Source organism: Eutrigla gurnardus (assembly GCF_963514095.1).
Source record: "Eutrigla gurnardus genome assembly, chromosome: 18".
Lineage (NCBI taxonomy): Eukaryota > Metazoa > Chordata > Actinopteri > Perciformes > Triglidae > Eutrigla > Eutrigla gurnardus.
In genome coordinates this window covers 15,404,568-15,425,879 of record NC_139929.1, presented here as the reverse complement: position 1 = coordinate 15,425,879, position 21,312 = coordinate 15,404,568, and the positions used below count along the sequence as shown (strand labels likewise).

The 21,312-nt window shown below is 40.5% G+C and overlaps 1 protein-coding gene across 1 annotated transcript; it reads left to right on the top strand.

Moving 5' to 3' along the window:
- Positions 1–1,150: 1,150 nt before the first annotated feature.
- olfm3a (olfactomedin 3a) lies at positions 1,151–20,878 on the top strand. Its single transcript, XM_084034348.1, has 6 exons — positions 1,151–1,472; positions 16,127–16,270; positions 16,678–16,833; positions 17,974–18,193; positions 19,157–19,263; positions 19,606–20,878. The coding sequence occupies exons 1-6, from the start codon at positions 1,404–1,406 to the stop codon at positions 20,281–20,283; spliced, it is 1,374 nt and encodes a 457-aa protein (XP_083890474.1). The 5' UTR covers positions 1,151–1,403; the 3' UTR covers positions 20,284–20,878.
- Positions 20,879–21,312: the final 434 nt, after the last annotated feature.

The following is a 21,312-nucleotide window of genomic DNA, read 5'->3' as shown; positions in this document are numbered from 1 at the left end:
CACCGGGTCTCTATAAGCCTTGGGGGTCCTTCGCCTGAAAACGTTGAAGACCTCCTACTTTAATTTCGTCATCAATATTCTCACAAGGATCTATCAGACGGAAAAGGAAGTGCATATAAATACTGAGCTTTGAAAGACGTGTAGCTGAATATAAGGAGCTACACACCAGTGAGAACTGCATTGCTGCAGAGAGATGTATGGAGAGATTCTCCTCCATTACACAGAGCGAAGTGTCACACAGCTGATGACCATTATCACCTGACAGCAGCACTGCATATCATGGCACTGTACCACTGCTTTTCGAGAGGCACGCATCTTCACACCATGCGCTGGAATCTCATCTGAACCCACTGCTGCTCCACTGATGAGCAGTTTCATGAATATCTCAGGCATGAGATATTCATGAAACTATAGAGTATGATGCATGGAGAAACCACCCATCGGTCCTGAGATAAAAACCTCTCAGCTCTGATCTGAATGAGAGTCGTAGCGAGCCATGCTCCCCCGATTTGAGGAATGTGAGGAACCATGAGTCATGAGTTTTTTGCTATGCCTCTTTTTTTTTCCAGATGACTTTAAATTGAGTATATTGTAGAAGCATAAAGTAGTAAAACACAAGATAGAGCAAGTTCATGACCATGAAGCGCCTTCTCTGAATCTCTGCAGCTCAATGCCTTTTGCAACAGGATTATTGGAAGATATTTTGGAATGTCCTGAAGGCCACATCTTATGAAGGCACTAATGGCAGAGAATTTGTGCAAAAATAAACTATTTGTTCATGAATATACATTCAAAAGGGACCAATAGTCTCTGTTTTGACAGAAATGAGACCAATGTTAGTTCTTTACAATACAATGCTGAGAGAGAATAAGCACACACACACACACACACACACACACACACACACACACACACACACACACACACACACACACACACACACACAGCAATGTTTGGCAGAATCTAGTGATTATAGAGATGTGGGCAATACAATAAATAAGCCTTGCCCCCTTATTAGACAAGTGGAGAAATTGTGAAGGTGAATATGAAGGTCATTAAAATTCCGATGCACTTGTCATGGTATAGGAGAGATTGTTAGACAGATAGAAAGACAGACCCACAAGCCCATCAAGTGATGTCACAGGCTCGCTGCGCCTCCCCTGCAGTCTGCTGGAACTGAGATATTTGAATATTTTCCCTTCGCTCAAAACTTTTTTCCTCGGCGCTGCCTTCAGTCGGAGCAGCGGCGGGTGTGATGCCGGTGAACGTGTGGTCCCTGTGCCGCCGTCGGAGCGCTCTCTCTGGGGTTCGAAGACAGTAGAGATAGTAGGTGAACAAGAGGACAGGAGCTCTATGTTAAAGGACTGCACCTTGGAGAAAGTGGCTGCCCGGAGCCCGTAACCATGCGGGTCCTGTTGAGCGTGCTGTACCCCATCCTCTCCCTCACCATCTTCGGATTATATCCCTCTATGGTGAGTTTTTTCTTTTTTATTATATATTGTGTTCTAATCGCTCGCGTGTTTGTGTTTCATCGGAGCGTCGTTGCTCACGGTTAACGGCTTTATTTTACTCCGGTGGGAGGGTATAAGCCACAGCCTGTACTCTATAGTTTCCCTTCAGGAGGCAAACCCTCGCCCCGATACGTGCCGGCTGGCTGTCGTGCCAAACTTAACTCAAAAGTCCTACATTTTAATGTTGGCTTTGTAAAGCTTCAGTTATAGAAACCTCGTTCCACACGATTTAAGGAGCTGCACATATCAACAGCATGCGCTACACTTCGGTGTGGCTCCAATACGCACCTATCCGCGCGCATTTCCATAATACTCATAATCATCATTTAAAATAGGAAAAGGCTCATCAGTATGCCTGCAGCGCTCCCCAAAAAGGGTGGGATGAAACAAGTAATATCAATCAATTGGAAAACTTGTGACTTTTTGTGAAAATGCAGTGCCAGTTAGTGGATGGTGTGTATGGTGAGTTTACCAATAGCCCGTTTATTCGGGGAGGTATTTTCGTACTGTTTTTATTGGAAATGTGTTTTTATGATCAGCAGCACATTTTCAATACATTTGTTCTCTAATACAATGGGAAAGTATTGTATCAGTCATCTTATATAGATCATTGCATTCATTGTACGTATGCCCAAATCGGATTCGTGGAGAAACACAATCCCTTTGTGACTAATCACCTTTCATTGTGCACCCATTTTCACCACTTGTGGCTCCTCTTTTGTTTCTAAGATAAATGGGCTAAGATGCAGGTGCATTCACAGAGACAATCATTTCAGCATATTGTTTTTAACACGCCGCAATGCTTAACACATACATATGCCTCAAGTTGTGTTGTATATAACTAAAAGCACAGCAGGATAATGGTTATGCCCCAGTGGCATCACCTCTTCGCCCCCCTGTTTCTCTTCTGTCTTAATATAAAACGATGCTCCTGTTTCCGTCAGATGTTTGTTTATCTTTGTGCAAAGCTCGTAAAACGAATGGCATGGGCTGAACTCGGGCAAAGATGGAATAACCGTGACTTAAGGACAACTCTGCTCAAAGTCCCTTATGATTAATGGATCAATCATTATGTTTCTGGTGCTGAGGGTGTGGAGCTGTCCACAAGCTGGTGCTGAAACTTCACCACACAAGCTCTCTGGCTATGCAGCAACCCGCAGCAGAGGGGAAAACGTTATCCATCATTTCATATGCAGTTGACTAAACCTTTTTAAGTACAGCACGATGATAGATACTACATACACATTCCTAGTGCAGAAACGATGAGGTGATTAATAATCTGTCAGTTTATCGTCATCAAGTAGAAATAACAAGTGTCAGCTCCTCCGATATGGGGACTTGCTGCTTTTTTCTGTTTCATATGATTTACAATGCCTTTGATTTCATACAGAAAAATCTATTTGATGCCTTAAATGCAATTAAGACAATTAAGAGAGCTCTGGATATCGACTCTTTATCATTTGATTTATTTTACAACTATATTTCTGCAGTTTTACCTCCAGTTACCTCTGATTACTATCATTCAGTTCCGTTTCTATCTTTCATCAGATTTGATTAAATCAATGAATACACCTCCTCAGTTGAGATATTGCTAGAGACAGACTTGCATTCAAATTGCTATCACGACCATTTCTGCTTCAGTATTAAAGATCTGGAAAGTATTACACTGAGCTGGAAATTATTAAACTGTCTCTCACAGGCTGGCAGATGTTGTACATAAGGCTTTATTCATTATAGAATGGGGAGGCAGTCTCTAGTTCTTGACATTTAAGGTTTTTTTTCCTCCCCGGTTCAGTTTAGCACGTTTAAAATAACCGGTTAAAACCCAGATCTATTCTGGATTAACCGGCTAAAGCTGATGGTATGGATGTTTTTTGGTCGTGGTGTGGCATGATCTTGGCAGATATTACCTCTGCATTGTTCACAGTGGATCCCAGGGGAGCCTTTGGGAGAAAATGAAATATTTGCATAGTTAAGCTTTCCCTTATGGTGTGTGCCAGCCGGGTAATCACACAGTGACTGCTAACGGTATTGTGTTACTCTCATCATGATCAAAATGATGACTGGAATTTGTGTTTTATGATTGCACATTATATCCTGCACCTGGGGAACATATTGATTCTCTGTGTGTGTGTGTGTGTGTGTGTGTGTGTGTGTGTGTGTGTGTGTGTGTGTGTGTGTGTGTGTGTGTGTGAGTGAGAGAGACTCACTTCATGATGTCAGACTAGTGCCAGAATTCAATTGAGATTTTATGTAAGTTATATTGAATGCATTTGTATGATCTCGTAATGCTAGTCTTAAATAGGCTTGATTCTTTTGCAGTACATCCAGTATCATAGTACTTGTAATATCTATTCTCATTGCAGCCTCATTTGAAAGTCACTTATTAGCAGTCGTGAATTTATATTTGCAGTTGACTGTGTTTTTTTTTAAAGATGAAATGAAGCAGCAGATAGAAGGACTTAATGTATTGCAAGAAAACCAAGCTATTTGCAGGCCATGGCTTATGTATGCCTGCCTATAGTAGAAGTGCCAAGTTGTTCCTTGGGATATGGAGTAACAGCTGGTTAATAGGTGCCTAGCAAACCTTAATTCTGCCGAATATTTTTACACCAACAACAATTGATGCGCCTGGCTGCGTTGATCAAAATGACAGCAACTGTGAGTAATGTTTATGTTTAGGAGCAGTTTCTCTTGGGAATTTCCTTACAACACGAGTGGGATAGAGCTTTGTGTAAGTAGGTAGCAGGCAAGCTCACACACCCACCCACACTCACACACACATAGTCTAATCCACTGGTGATATACATGCCAGTTTTGCACATTTACCATGTTAAACTTTTCTACCTTAGCTTATGCTGAAAGGTTCCAGGTTTTAATTACAAGTGATCAAAATATGACCTGAAATGTGATCACAGCTGCAGAGGTTGGGGGTCGTCTCATCGATAAGACGTCCTGTTGATCGTTAATCATGTCTAACATAGAAAAGCATGCTTCGAAGTGATTCTGGATTGTCAAGCCGAAGGTGTCGTCTGCCAGGTGCTGATGCTGTTTCTGCTTGTTTGAGATCCTTGTGGAGGATACTCTCGGGCACGGTAGGAGAATTTGTGTGACACACATGCCATATTAAAAGATAAGAGATGCTTTGGGCACACACCTACACATGCACACAACCATATCATATTTCACATCACCTTTTCCACCGGGAGCCAAATTAAAGATGACACCCTCTAAATATATTTATGTCGACACAAACAAAAAGAACATCCAGCCTCAAGACTGCCCGCAAAGTCATGAGTTGTGACGTCGCGTGTTCCATGTTAGAAGCAGGGGGAGGGTAGTCAGGTCCGATGGACTGGAAATAAAGAAAGTCGGCTGGAAGATGGATGTGAATTGTTCAGCAGCAGCAGGGTAAATATTCGGCACTTTCGGCTCGAACTTGATGGTGGATTGTTTGAGTCTGTGTGAGGTTGTAATGAGTTTCCTGTCACTTTCTTTAATATTTGCTTGAGGACGTGTCAGTTCTTAGGTATGTGAGGCAGGGACATCGTGTGCATTCAATTGAGCTCATGTTTGTCAGGCAAGTGAATTCATCCTGTTGATTAGTACTAAGTTGTCTAAGTACAGACAGTGACAAGTAAGCACCAGTTACCACTGAACAATTTCCTATTCTTGCATGCCTTGAACTGTTTTGACCTTTTTTAGTATATACTATTCTATCTAAAGGGAGATGTTAATATGTATAAGTAGAATGGCTCTCTTTTTCCATCTATAATGATTATGAGTGTTTAAAGTGACTTTCCGTGTTTTGAGCTCTTTTTTACTCCTCTGGGTGAATGCGTCGCAGATAATAATAATCTAAACCATAATTACAGGAGTTGAGACATGAAACTACCAGGGGCATAGTTACGACCCTCTCCCTCTGTTGCCCTTATGATTACTGTAATTACAGCCCAAGCGGAGCGCAAATCTCATGCATATCGCCGGATGAGTGCTGAAAGGCTTGACTTGAGAGGAATGGAAGACATTTGTGGTCTCAATAAATTTATACTGTACTCAATCAACCAGAGACGATTATGGCCTATGCATGTTCATTTCTCACCAGCAAGGATAAAATGTAACATTACTTATTAAGTAGCTTTAAACAGAGAGGCAGACTGATGCTGAAGTACCAGAGCAGAGTCTAGTTTGATTTTGATATACTGTAGCTTCCCTAAAACTTACAGAATACCATAAGACAGCTGGCAATGTGTCTATTTTGTATGTTTGTGAATTTAAAGCCCAGAATTCATGATTTTGGTCATCACACTCTTGGATGTTTTTAAGTGAATGGAAGTGATCATGTTTGGGCTGTAGAGGACAACGGGATAGACTGACGAACACAAGAGCAACAACTCTACTGCACCGACTCCATCTGGCTTCTGGTGTGAAGAAGCTGTTAAAAAAGTTAGCTTCCGTAATCAAAGGTCAACTTTACAGCTAGGTAATCTTAGTAGCTGTTTGCATGGGTAGCGACCATGGCGAAGCTGTGATAGCGACCTGTCAATCACAAGGCAATCCCTAAAGCATAGCCTGCTTTATGGTTATGTGAGTCTAAACGGGACCATAATCTCTTGTTTACAATGTTGACTGAGATAATAAATCAAGTGACGATGGCCATTTTCTCTTGGACTTCTTTTCACAACCAGAGGAGTTGCCCCCTGATGGCCAGTAGAGAGAATGCAAGGTCAAGCCACTACCGCATTGGCTTCACTTATCAGAATCAGAGGTTGCCGTCTGCCACAGCCCAACGCACACTGCTGCAACATATTGGGAAATCCAAAGCTTGACAGACCTGCTGTGCTCAAGCTATGATTGCATCATCACTTGTCGGGGGACTGGTTTGTTGAATGTACCATCAATTGTAGATTTCCAGTGCAGCTGGAGGACAATACCAGTTTAAAATGCTAAGTGTCTTCAAAATCAAAGAATCGTGTTTGTGTCTCACACGTTCAGCACACATCCAGTGCAGCAGTGGCCTCAGACCACAAGAAACTAGTAAGCCAGCAATCTGATGTGGATTTACACCATGTCCATATATCCTGCTTACATTAAAAGCAATGAGTTAAGGCACATCCTCTCTAAGTTGCTGAAAGGCATTCTAAGAAACAAAAAAAAAATCACTGACTAATGTAAAAGTATCAGATGTAAGTGTAAGGAAAGTACTAACAGCAAATAAATTGCGATATAACTTCAAAGAAGGTCCTGGAATGGACTGAATCAAAGAGTTTAAATCACCCCAGTAGATCTTATAATTACAATTATTGCCTATTGCCCCGTTAATAGCAAAACCAGTGTGGACATATACATCCTTAAGTGCTGCATATTTTCAGCAGACTCTTCTGCTTCTGCATCAGGATGGAGGCTGAAGTGGAGAGTCTTTTGGCGCAGCTTCAACATCCTAACTTACTGACACCACTGCAGCGCATAATTAGAAGAAGAAAATTCAAAGGTCTGAAGAAATAATCAGGTGAATTTTTTTTTTAAAACAGCCTGCAGATTTTGTGACATTAATATGGCAAGAATGTCCTTCTCCAAGATTCAAGTTTCTTGTGCAATACTAATGAGCATACGCGTACTTTACAAACACTTACCCTGAGAAGCTGCCGAGACGTGTGTGTTGATGACACAGATTTGATTTGGGCTTCAATTAAAGAAGGCTTCTTATCCCGGCGGACTGCTCCACTAGATTTACCAACATAATAAGAAAAATTCCAATTACAGGGACTCCTCGGGTAAGACATATCCCAAAAGAGTAATGCTTAAGATGAGGGTCTTTAAAATTTCATCAAATTCACCAGTCTTATCTTACCAATCCTACATTTTAATGTTGTCTACGTTGATTTATTCAACTACTACCCATCAGAGTTTGAGTCATTCTCAACCTGACTTTATTTCAGCATATAGAGAAATGACTTAATGTAAGAGCAGTGTCACAGCTGCTTAGTATGCTGCTTGTGTTTGCATGAAGCATTCAGTGTGGCCTGGATATGTCCACTGGCTTTACTACACCGATAATGTTTGATGACCGTTTCATTATCATCCTCCGCGGTGCTGATGACTGACATGTCGTCTTGTTCAGCTAGAAGACTCGCTGAAGCACACCCTAGAGAAGAAGCAAGGCGGTATGAGCGAGATAATGCTGTAGCTCATTCACGGACAGTCTCGGGCAGAATGTGCAGAGCTCCTGCAGAATTATCTATTCTATCTTCTCTTCACTGGGGTCAAAATGGGCAAGAAGGTGGAACGCCTGTAGGAAATTAATCTCCCTGCAGGCCTTTCATCACAGTCACATTTGAGAGAAAAGATGGCATTTTCTTTTGCCATGCCTTTTTTCCCTCCCTCATTCTCTCTGTAGCATGCATCATCTCGTTGTCAGTATCTTACTGGAACCTGTTTGGCCTCAGGATTATAGGATTGCTGTTGCTGCTGTGTTTAGGGGCGTTGCCATTTGTCATAGCTGCCTTAGATGTCTGCATCAGTCTGGTTACAGAGCTGGCTGCACATTCGAGTTCATTTTCCCCTGCCATTAGGAGTAAAATGTTAACTCATTTAAGCAGTGATGATCATCAGTTACAGTACTGACATGCGCATTCCACTTCACTTGCCTCCAATACCCCGGTGGCTTTTTGTTTGGACAGGTTGATAGATGACTGGAGAGATAGCATCTGTTTAGGTCTCTGTCTTGTGGCAGGCAGGACGGCAGCCTTACTGTGATATGGGATTTATCTCAATCCCCATCAGTGGCACCTGGATTTGTCTCTAAATGTATGAACAGGGCTTTCTTTGAGTATTAATGTCATACAAAGCTAATTGTAACATGCTTAGTTCAAAAACAGGTTGATGCAAAGCAACGAAGATAGGTGACAAATGCAATGAAAATTACTCAATTGATAATCTGATGTTGTGCAATGTAACACACACAGATATCCAGAAGTGACAAAGTGGCAGTGTGACTAATAAGAGATATTTCTAGTCTTTCGCCTTCTTCTTCCATCTTTCTGTTTTGTCTGAGAACTGTGGGGAGAAAGGTGCCACTAGAGGATTAGCCAGCTGAGATTAAGCTTCCACTTCCATATGTTATACTTCACTGACAAAACAATAATAGTGGCTACTGAGAATTGGATTATTTGTGTCCATTTGTTGCCTCTCTGCAGCAGGTGATGGTGTTGAGGGAGTCGGATACCTCTCACACCGTTTATCTTGGCAGTATTTATAACAGATTGATTTCTGGCACTGCCACCGACAATCTTTTAATTTTTCAGCGCTGACTTCACACCTGTGGTATCCCTCTGGGGAGCTCCTCACATTGCTAGACTCATACAGTAGAGCAAATGGAATCAGCCATCATGAGACTGCTGGCAAAAATAAATTAGATCAAGAGACCAAGGCTGTATTCAACAGGGTGGGGATCCTTTTATGGCGCAAACATCCAGCTTCAATATATGGGATTGCTGTGAGTCTTGGCAGTACTTAGCACTAAACTCATTTATAACATAATTTATAACAAATGTATCTAAAATTGGTAAACACTTTGATTGAGAAAAAATTCATTGAGATAAAGAGTGTGAGATGAAAGGACAAGAGGAAAGCGATCAAACAAAGATCTTAGCAATAATGTGCATGAAAAAGTAAAGGAGGAAGCAACGTAACCTGATGTTCTTCCTCTCTCACCAATGTTTGCAAAACTCATTCAAAACACACTCACACTCATGGGTGAGAGCAAAGGAAGTGATTTCAATCTTCTAAATCTTCCCGACATCACTCCCACCCTCAATGTTAACCATATTAACCAGATTTTCCTATCAATTCCCGCTCACTCACTCATCAACCAATCAATGTCTTTACCTCAATCACACAAGAGGTTGATGAGGACAAAGACAACGTTAGGTGTGAAGTAGTCAAAGTAAAATTCATGTTGATGACAGAATAACAAACAGAAAACAAGATTCAATTAGGTGTGACATATGGCAGGATACCTGTCTGCTGTGAAGAGCATGAATGATATCTTTCACTGGGAGGAATTCATTAAAATAAATGTTTACGCTTTGTAGGTGCTGTTGACTTTGCATGTTTCTACCGAGTGATCCAAGGTTTTTACAAACAAGTCCATATTTGTACAGCATTCATGCTGAAAGAAAAGAGATGAAACATACAAACTGTGGTGTGAATTTAATGTGAATATAATTGTGAATTATATCCCTTTTTTGACAGTTTGGATCCGATACTTAATGACAATCTTTGAAAGTTGTCCGTTTAATCTGAGACATAAATACATTTTCTTTTTACAAATAACAGTCCTTTGTTTCTGGGAATACTACAATAAAATGTAATTCACATAATCCCCATTTTATTGTGTTGCTCATCACAGCTACATTTTTACCGATTGAAAAGAGAGCTGCAGGGTAATTTTGGGCAGACTCATTTAAAAGACAATGACGCAAGCAGGGTTGCCTTGGTTACCCAGTGCTTTGGATGGAGTCACAGGGGGAAGACCGGCACGAACGGATGGTCTTGAGGGAGTCATCAGCAGAGAAATATGTTTTTATTAATGGAACCGTGCACAATCCTTTCATTCACACTGCAATAGAAACTTAAGTATAATTAATTAAAAATGTAAAGTAGGATTTGCACATAAGCACGTTAGTTTCTGTGGTTACTTCGCAACAGTCTGGAGCTGGTACAAAAAAAATCTGAATCAAAACAGAACAATTGAATCTGCCATGCATCATTGTGTTTGGATAGTGTGCCAAATCCCTCCAGTCAGAGGCAGTAGACGGACGATACCTGCTGCCTTCTGATGGGTGTAGAGAGAGTTGCCAGAGGCCACTAGCTGTTTGTATGAATCACTCATTAATTGTTTTTCTGTCTGTGCGGCATTAATCTTATTTCTATATGGTATTGGATACGTGTAGAATGTCATGTGAGACTGTGTGCAGACAACAAAATAGAGCTCTAAGAATCTATTCCCTTGTGAGCAGATCTGCGGCCTTAGCATTAGCATTCTATCACCAGCATGCTAACATGCTCACAATGACAATGGTATCATGTTGATATTTAACAGGTATAATGTCTAACACATTCATCAACTTAGTTTAGCATGTTCGCATGTTTTCAATTGCTTATTGGCAAGTACAGTTGAGGCTGAAGGGAATACTATTAGTTTTGCTGGTACTTGAACATAAACCAGAGTACTTGACATATTAAAGTTTCATGGGATGATGACACTTAACGGAAGTTTACAAAGAGAAATTATATAACGCATTCTCACTCCCAACTCGTCAAATGCTGATGCTTGTCAGTGCCCATTGGCATCAATATCAACGCACTAGAAACTCCTCTAGCATTAGCTTTCAACATGTTGGCATAGCATATCAGTATCCACTTGTTACATGTAGTGTCCTTGCAAAATAAACTTCTGTCTTCACAGGAAGTTAGGTTCCGCCAACAAAACCACTTGACTGACGAACGACTCACATGACTAGCGACTGATAAATGACGTGATGAACTGTCAATGGTTAGTGTGGCTTTTAGTTTTGCATGGGACACAATCACCAGTCTTTTGGATAGAAGTTCTGCGTTTGTTTGATCCATCCATTTCCCCATCACCCACCCTAAACCGACTCCCATGGACTTCAACCCTCCCACTAGTAGCGTGGGAGGGTTTATCCTGTATTCAGGTTCTGGAGCCAATCTCAGCTGACACTGAGCGAAGGCAAGGTACACCCTGTACAGGTCTATCGCCAGTCTATCACAGGGCCGACATTTAGAGACAGACAACCATTCACAATCACATTCACACCTACGGACATTTTGGAGTCACCAATGAACCTATTCCCATCCTGCATGTCTTTGGACTGTGGGAGGAAGCAGGAGAACCCGGAGAGAACCCACGCTTACACAGGGAGAACATGCAAACTCCACACAGAAGGAACCTGAACCGGGGGGGGGGGGAAGCCTAGTAGGCTGAGGGGGGCTTCCGTGCGGCATTGACCAAATGTTGGTATTTGCCAAGATGGGAGTGAGAACAGGTTATCACAATTCATCCTGAGAGGGACATAAATGTCTGGAGAAAATGTCATTGCAATATTTGTTGATACATTTGGTTTAAAACCATAAATGTCAAATGCATGGTGATGCAAGAGAAAAAGTCAGGGGGTCCCCAAAGTCATTAAGATATATCATCTGGGAACCATGACCTTCACCAAAAACAATTGTAGCAATCCATCAAGAAAATGTAGAGGAGCAACCTGCGGGTGCCATTACATGACAAGATCAGTCATCACCAAAATCATTGGGGTTAATCATCTGGGTACCATGAATATTGATACAAAGGCTGTTGATATTTGATTCTCATCCAAAGTGGTGAAAGGACAGATAGACGGGCAGACAGAATGACAAACATGGAATTACACTGCTAGTGGCTCAAAAAGCTTTCTCCCAATGTGACTACAAGTACAACTAAACTGTCAGCCTTGGAGCAAAATAAGGCTTTGTCCAGCACTAACAATGAATTAGTCCTGCAATAAACGCAGTCATATAGCATAATAATAATAATGCATTCAATTTAATATTTCACAACATTTATTTTAAATACCTCCATTCCTGATGTGGAAATAACTTGGTGAGTCCCAGTTGTCCTATCTGTGCAGCCATATCCAGTGTATCCATTGTCATACAGAATGATGCATTATGTCCTGTTGCATCTTGTCTTGTCTGTTGTTTCTATTGTGTGTCTGTGCCTCAAATTCAATTGAGGGTGTTGTATGTATGCTACTTTGTTTTGATATTTTCTATGTTATCTGCCTCGGGACAATACATGAAAACTAGCCATTGTGCTAACTCTAGCGTATTTACATTGTATATTCATACTGATGCCCATACATATGCACTGTCTCTATTACATAAACAAATACAACAAAAGTATCATGCCACCTTGGAGGAGGCAATTCAATGTTATGTAATCCTTGTTGCAGACTCTTACCATGGGAAACATCAAGGATAATCTTAATTTATCCTTGAGACATTCTGAGCCTCCTCACATTTTGCATGCCAAAAATGAAGGACTCTGAAGCCTTTTAAAACACCAAACCATGACCATGGACAATGCATGAATCATACACTCTTTCATGTCTAATGGATTTTACCTCAACAATTAATTTCCTGTCATCTGGTTATTCCTCATTGGCCAGATGACAGAAACAGTCATAATATACTGTACTGTAAACGCCATTCTTGGCTTCATGGCACGATTAGAAGTGAGACTGACCTTATGTGCAGCAATAAAAGTAATAAAGTCAGGATCATTCTTTATTAGTGGCTATTGAACTGTCTTAATCATTGAGTTGTATTACATTATTAGAATAATAGAGGCCTGTCAAACCATTCAAAATTAGATAACCCTGTTGGATTTTGGACGGATGCCATAACATAAACAATTGATAATTTCATGTCATCCTAAAGAAAATGGTAATATACATTTTAATCAATTCAAAGTTTAAAAGTGATCTAAGTGTGTATTTTTTATAAAGATCCTTAATATTAAAAATAAATTAAATCAACAGAGAAAAACTTGTTGAGAGAGAAAGAGATCTGAGTAAATCAAACTAACTCATAGAAAGCAATTTCAGAGGCAATATAAGAAATGCACGTCAAATCTGTCTTGGGTTGATACGATTTTATATTTGCAGGAGGTTCAGCCACAGAAGATGGTAAGCCTTGTGGCCAAGTGCCAAGCAAAAATGTACAAAGAATGTATTCACCAACAAATAAACTGTAAACACTGCAGCGCTACATTCACAGCTATTATGTTATTGCTAACTTCGTTAACATTACATCACACACAAGTGATGTATATTTTAGATACTGATGGTTAATTTAATCAACAGATCTGTAATACTGAGTTTCTACACAGAATCACATAAAATCACAGCTGAAAACATTGTGTGTACCAGAGCTCAAAAGTGTATTGGAAGCTAGTCATTCAGCATTAAAAAGCAATAAAAAAACATTAAAGACCAAAGAAATCTTTGAAGACTAAGACGAGGCAGACCTACCTAACTCTTGAGTGACATAATAAATCTGGTATTTGTTTCCTAATGCATCTGTGCCGATTGGGCTAGTGGCTTCAGCACAACCGCATTCCTTTTTATGATTAAATATGGTATATTCTCCAGTTTTGGCTGACGAGTGGCACTAAATATCTGTGTCTGTTGGCAACTTCACCAGAAAAATATTGATGACTTCTGCATAACATCCTTCAAAAGGCCAGTGGAAAACCTGTCCAACAAAGACTGGGAGATCAAGACAAGAACTACAGAGGAAACATGAATGTGTCTAAGCAACTGGTTGTGTGTTTGTGTGTGCAGCACATCCTGTACGTAACCGTGTGTGTGTGTGTGAGTGTGATGCCTGTGCACAGAGCAAGAACTCTGCTGGGCGGCTGGGGAGAGCTTTGAGCTGCTGGATGCTGTTTTGTGAGGATGATTAATGACTAGACTTTGGCACGCGGCTCTGTGAAACCATTGTAGCCTTGGAGTCTGATCTTCCTCTATCTAACGTAGTGAGAGAACATATTGAAAAATTAGTCTTCGCCTCATCACCAACACGGTTTCATCAGTAAAATACAATCTTATTAAACTGCACCAGATAAAACATGTTGTTCCTCCTGTGTTGCCTTTTTATCATCCTCTCTGTTTTCCTTCCTTTTGTCCTCAGCACACGTTGTTGCCCTCCCTGTTTTAACCCTCACCTCATCGCATCATCTTATGCTTGCTGTCTTCCTACTTCTCTGTAGTGATATACGTACCCACATACCTATGCTCCTACCTCTATGTCTTTCCCTCTAATTGACAGTCAAGTCCTCTTTGTTGTTCTTCGTCAGCATTGTCCTGTTTTCCGTTTTTTCCAGCTACTGTTTTCCGATATAACCACCTCTTCAACTATTCTGTTTGTTCATTAAACCCCCCTTCTGCCAGATTTATCGCCTTTTCTTCAGAAATGTAAATGGATGACGAGGTTTACCATCAGAGTTCTTGGTGACAAAGTACATAAATATTTATATGAATGAAAAACCTCCAGGCTTGTTTGTCTGTTTTTGCTTGATTGAAGTGTCAGCTAAATCTTCCTATTCTTCCTAGAGAGTGCATGGCCACAGGTCCTATGAATAATTGAGAAAAAGTACTTGAAGTTATTCAAAGTGTTTTCAAGGCTTTAGTTTTCAAAGTTCTACAACACAGATTTTTAAGTGCACTCTATTATGGAAATGGAGAGCACTTGATTCTGAATGGAAACAAGGTTTTAGCAGGAAAATAATTAAAGTGTCAATAGCATTCAATTAAAAAAAAAAACTTGATTGATGACGCATGTTGTAATTCTGGAAAATAATGCCCTCCATATAGGATGATTGTCCCTCTGCTACATTTTCTGTCATACGGTTCTAGAGCTACGCTGCAACACAAGAACAATGCTCTCTTTATTTTCATGTCTTTGTCAAGGACCTTCAGGATTCTGACTTTTGAGGGACAAACAGCTTCACCCTAAGTCTTTTATCAGATTTCAGAGTTTATAGGATTCTCATTTTGATCGAGTCAACAGTAAAAAGTCTGACTGAGTCTGACTTTTTAACCAGCTTAGACCTGGATGCATGAGTTATTTCATATCTATTACAACATGGATTTTTGTGGTATATGAGCTAAACCTTAAATCATAACCTGTTAATAAGGTCCTTGCTAACATACACTTGCAGATCCTTAGCCAGAAGATCAGACAAAATATCCCTTCAACACTAAGTGCAATAGCTTTCACCTGTTATAAATCTGCCAGCTAAAGAGTGGAGGCACTCTATAAAGTATGTCCATGATCCAGATATGAGAGAAGGCTTGACTCCAACACATTCTCCCTAAAACAATCTTAGTTCCTTTAAGTTACGTTTCCCTTCAACATTTTGTTAAATTGATTTGTATGTGGTGGGTTTATTTGTCAGCAATCCACATGCCAAAATGTATGTTTGTTTCATTAAAGTAATACCTGATCTATTATTCTGGGGATGGGAATAATTAGTGTATTTATTCATAGTGAAAAGTAGGATATTTATCAGTGTTCAGCTTAAAAACACCCATCATCAAAAACAAAGCATCAGCAACAGCTGCTTCAGAATATCTATCATCGATGTATTTACTGTGTATTACATTGTGGGAACATTATGGTTAACACTAATACTTAGTGGACCCAAAAATCATCCTTGGGGTACACCTTTGTCTGGGCTTAGAAACCATCATCAACTTTTACACACTGAACCTATCAGACACCCAATTTATGAACCAGCTGTTATTATAATTAAAGCTGAATTTGTTCTCTATTATTGTTTATTTTAAGGTGTATAGCTGCACACCACTCTAGACTCTTGTTTTTGTGGATGCGTGTAGCACCATATCTTTGCTGCATCGCTCATAATTACTTGCGGTTACCCGCTTTCCCAAGATATCCAGTGTAACATAAATATGAACTCGGTGTTTGTGCATTACATAATCTACATGGTTGATCTAACCTCAATGCTTATGTGTCTGTGCTTGCAGACTATCGGCCCGAAGGAGGGCTGGCAGGTTTACAGCTCAGCCCAGGATGCTGATGGGCGCTGCATCTGCACAGTTGTGGCACCAGAACAGAGCCTTTGTTCCAGAGATGCCAAGAGCAGACAGCTCCGCCAGCTACTAGAGAAGGTAAGCACATGTAAAAGGAGATATTTACCACACACACACACACACACACACACACACACTTGTTAATGTTGAGGAATTATTAAGGAATAAATCTACAAATGTTATTGTGCTTTTGTGGAGTCTAATACTCGTCCTAATACACAGTTGTATCCTGTGCATTTAACACAGGTGTGTGGCCTTTTCATGTTTGTCCTTTTTCAAAATTAGACTGTCAGGCACACACACCAGGGTAGAACCCATCAAAGTTCCTTTTAGTGTGGTGCAATGAAGAGAGGAGTAAAGGGGAGGCATCCTTAATTCACTTGCTGTTGTAAACTATACTATATTGTAGTATATATAGTGATAAATGTCCTAATCGTAAATGGTTACCCTGTTTGGGGTGATTATTTGTCATTGTTTTATTGTAGGTCCAGAACATGTCTCAGTCGATTGAGGTGCTGAACCTACGAACTCAGAGGGATTTCCAATATGTCATGAAGATGGAAAACCAGATGAAGGGCCTGAGGACCAAGTTCAGGCAGATTGAGGATGACAGGAAATCCATCATTGCCAGAAACTTCCAGGTATTCTTCAGCCTCGTTTAATCAGTGCCTGGTTTCATCAACGGTACAACGGATCCTTTCTATTTCGTCTTTCTATATTAAGCCGAAATGTTGTTATGCAACATTTATTTAAAAAATACCATTACATGCTATTACTGTTATATATATATATATATATAAAATGCTATTACTTTTTTCTGAGGGGATTTTTCTTATGGCTCAATGGTAAATATAAGACTACAGCAGCTGGTTAGCTTAGCACAGCATAAAGACTTGAAACTACTGACAAGGAAGTCATTGCTCCCGGCCAAGAAATAGAATGGCACGTCACACATTTTTTGCAAAGTCTGTAATGACCTGACTTCAGACCAGCATTTACAACTGCAGCACACTGCACAGTTTACTCTATAAATATGATATTATAATTAGCTGTTAATGCTTTAAGGGCTATTCACGTGTCTAAAAACAGGACCAGCTAGTTTCACATAGCTCCACAGTGGAACGAGCTGACCATCTGCCGCTTAGCACATCACTAACGCGTAAAACAATAAATAAAAGTAGAAAGAATGCACAAAGAAGATGAATGTATCCTAATGTATCCACAACACCTCTGGTTGGGAAGTCTCCTCATCCTTCAGAACAGAACCAGTAATCTTTATTTGGGGCCAGTTGTTGGTAAGGGAGTAGGGATATCGCTAGTGTGGCAAGTTGAAAGACATTGAGTGAGTTGGAGAAATAACTGTGTGAAACAACTGCTAGCAGGGTAAATCCACCAAAACCTCCCAGAAATCTGATTATCATATGGAAGTTGTTAAATAGTGGAATGACCTGGTAAATACATGGATGGGTAAACACATGGATGAATGAATGGTTCATTTATTTGTGGTTGCTGCAGTTCCATTAGGTGCTTGATAAAGCACAAGGTCAGACTTTTCCTCGTGATGAATACTATCATCACTCGGGACAACAAGGAACACACGTGTAATTCCTCATCAGTTACCAGTGGTGCAGTCTCTGAGGAAGGGCCTGCTCCTGCCTGCTGTACAGGTTGTTCTCTCAAACAAACTGTGGTTTTGTTTGTCCCTGACCACCGCACCTGTACCACATTGTACCACCTCTCTCCGTTTTCTCTTTCCATTACTGCTGCTGTCACGTCTGTAGGAGCTTACGGACAAGATGGACGAGCTGAAGCCGTTGATCCCTGTTCTGGAGCAGTACAAGATGGATGCCGCACTCATTTCCCAGTTCAAGGAGGAGATCAGGAACCTCTCAGCAGTGCTGACAAGTATCCAGGAGGAGCTGGGGGCCTTTGACTATGACGAGCTCTATCAGCGAGTCCTGCGACTGGACAGCAGGCTCCGCAGCTGTATGGGCAAACTGAGTAAGTTTTGAATACTGCATGTGTGAGTAGTGTGCAGTGTTCTCTATTGTCTCATGTGTATTAGAGGTGAATAAATAGTCCTAGCACAACAAGTAGCATTTCAATAAGTATTTGCATGATTTCATAAATTGTAACACTGTCATAACAAGGCAGTTGTCCTCACTAGTAGCTGCTGCTGAAGAATAGAAGCAGGCAAAATGCAGCTTTGAAAAAAAAAACCTCTTGGTTCCGAAGTATAAAACCACAAACAACAATGACCTGTGTTCATTAAACTGCACCTACAGCAGGTATTCTTTTAGGAGCCCACTTTCAGTTGCTGTAATATTTGTGTTTGTTGTGCTGCCATAACATTCCTCACAAAAACATGTTCCTTTCAGATAATTGTTTTAAAAGCATTGTGTTTAAACCTTAATGTCATGCCAGTGAAGAAGAGACACAATTTGTTTTTGTTATTGTGGACTGTTTGGTTTGTTGACAGGCTTTGGCTCTTCGAACAATGGAATGTTCCAATATGTTCGCAATTTTCACAATGCTTGTGAAACTAACATGTAGCGCCTTACAACGGGCAGAAAAAGGGCTTTGTTGACTTAATAATAACTACAACCACAACTTTCACTAATTCTACAGGGAAATCTTCAGGCTCTTCATCTGGCATTTTATTAAATGTCTTTCTCCAACAAATATTTTCTGTACCGTGGCTAAATAAGACCATATAATAAGAAACTTAATTAAGAAAAATATTATTTTATTAAAAAAAACAAGCCTGTCTGGGTTGCCTGATACTACAAACAGCAGTTGCACCATTATGCTTCAAGTTCAATAAAGCAGCTCGCTGCTAGTGCTATCTTAGTATGCACGGAGGGCACACTCTCTGGTGGCACAGGCATGAAATTGGCTTGAGAAATCTAGTTAGAGACAAAAACCACCACAGCACATCTTATCGCTGCATTTCTTTATTAACAGCGTGTGGGAAATTAATGAAAATCACTGGACCTGTTACAATAAAGACATCTGGAACCCGGTTCGGGGCATGGATGACTGATCCTCTAGCATCAACCAGACACAACAGGGTGAGTTATGAAAGCAGGAAAATACTTTCCAGGGGCGTGTGGCTGGTGTGTACAGTATCTATCTGTGATGTGATTTTAGAGTAGATAGAATATCACAATAGCAGCTGTAGATGGGACTGACTGTTAGGGAGTGGGTTTTGATTTGAGCTCATCTATAGAGATGTTTCTGAATTGCTCGTTTGTTTTAACTACATTTCTGCATCTTTTTTTTTAATAAAATCACACAAATTATTCAAAGGCGATCATTCAAAAGCGAGGTTAGAAATATATTTGACATGTGTCAGGCTATGTCAAAGGTCAGCTGTGTCTCACTACCCGTTCTCTTCATCCTCTCTGATGTAGGTCTGGTATATGGACAGTTATACTAACAGCAAGATTGTGCGTGAGTACAAGACATCGGATGATTTTGTCGCAGGGGTGGTTTCCCGAACCTACAGCCTCCCATTTAAATGGGAGGGAACCAATCACATTGTTTACAACGGATCACTTTACTACAACAAGTACCAGAGCAACATTATTGTCAAGTACAGCTTCGAGACAGGCAGCGTGCTGGCCCAGCGTGCGTTGGAGTTCGCCGGCTTCCACAACATGTACCCATACACATGGGGGGGATACTCTGACATCGATGTCATGGCTGACGAACTGGGAATGTGGGCTGTGTACGCGACCAATCAAAATGCCGGAAATGTCGTCATCTCCCAGATCGACCCCGACACCCTGCATGTGCTGAAGACTTGGAACACCGAATACTCCAAAAGGAATGCCGGGGAATCATTCATGATCTGTGGGACGCTCTATATCACCAACTCTCACCTGTCGGGAGCAAAGGTTTACTACGCTTACTCTACGAAAACTTCAAGTTATGAATACATAGACATTCCTTTCCACAACCAGTACTTTCATATCTCCATGCTTGACTACAACGCCAGAGAGAGAGCACTGTACGCCTGGAATAACGGACACCAGGTAATATTCAATGTCACCCTCTTTCATGTCATAAAAACTGATGATGACTCTTAAACATGATACTTTTCCAACCAAAACTAAAGCACCATCATTTGTGATACAAGGACCTCCTAATTAACCATGTTTTATTTAGTTGACTATGGTATCTTTACTGGCCACTACTCTATCTTTTCTAATTTGTGGCTCTGGATTCTTGGCTGAATTGAGCATGGACACCGCCATGGCTTGATACCTTACTGGAAAACGTGTTATCCACTTTTTTTACACTTTTCCATTGCTGCTGATCAGGCTAGAATGCCTTATTTGCTGTATTGGGTCTGCCAGCCGAAGACTCTCAAAAGCTGTTGCATGAATGTCCACATTTTGTCTGCAGTGATTTACAATGATAAAGTTGTGTTTTAGTTGCAAATCTGTTTTGCTTACAGTGTTTGCATTTCTGTCTATTTAAAAGTCTATTTAAACCTTGAAGGCAAACCTCTCCTGCATATTTGCTACCACGTTAAGCTAGCTGATTATAAAATATAGTAGCCATTCTTTGACAGATGGGCCTGTAAAATATTGCTGTTATGTATGTATCTGTGGAAGAAGTACATTTGTATTTTTTATAAAAAGAAACCCATAAGAGAATTTCTGTGCATTTTCATGAAAATTAAAATATTGTACATTTCACTAACATGGTTTTGGCTGATAAAATGTATCTGATGGAGAAATAATCAGCTCTCTGCAGGGCGTTATGATTCCAGCCTAATCCAATCAGGGAACTGTGATTACAACCCTGGAACATTAATCTGTCTTTTATGCCGTGTGTTTTTGTTAGACCAAAACCATATCAACCGCGTTTGGGGAAAACAGGTTCGGTGGAAGGAATAACAAAGTCACACCCATAATTCAATCAGGCTATCATGGGGCTAAGGATGACGTGGCTATACATAATGAAACAGCCTCTTCTTTTTATTTCTCAAAATAAGGACAATATGAATAGACACTGGTAACCGATGATAGTGATGGTGACAGTATCTCTCAGGAAGTGAGGGATTTTCTTACCCCAGATGTGAGTCATCCTTTGGCATTTCAATCAGCTTG

Bases quoted from the DNA above. Each gene is read 5' to 3' on its own strand.
- olfm3a (XM_084034348.1), top strand. From the start codon at position 1,404: ATGCGGGTCCTGTTGAGCGTGCTGTACCCCATCCTCTCCCTCACCATC. The intron at 18,194-19,156 runs GTAAGTTTTGAA...CTTTATTAACAG, and splicing joins CAGCTGTATGGGCAAACTGA to CGTGTGGGAAATTAATGAAA. The intron at 19,264-19,605 runs GTGAGTTATGAA...TCTCTGATGTAG, and splicing joins CATCAACCAGACACAACAGG to GTCTGGTATATGGACAGTTA.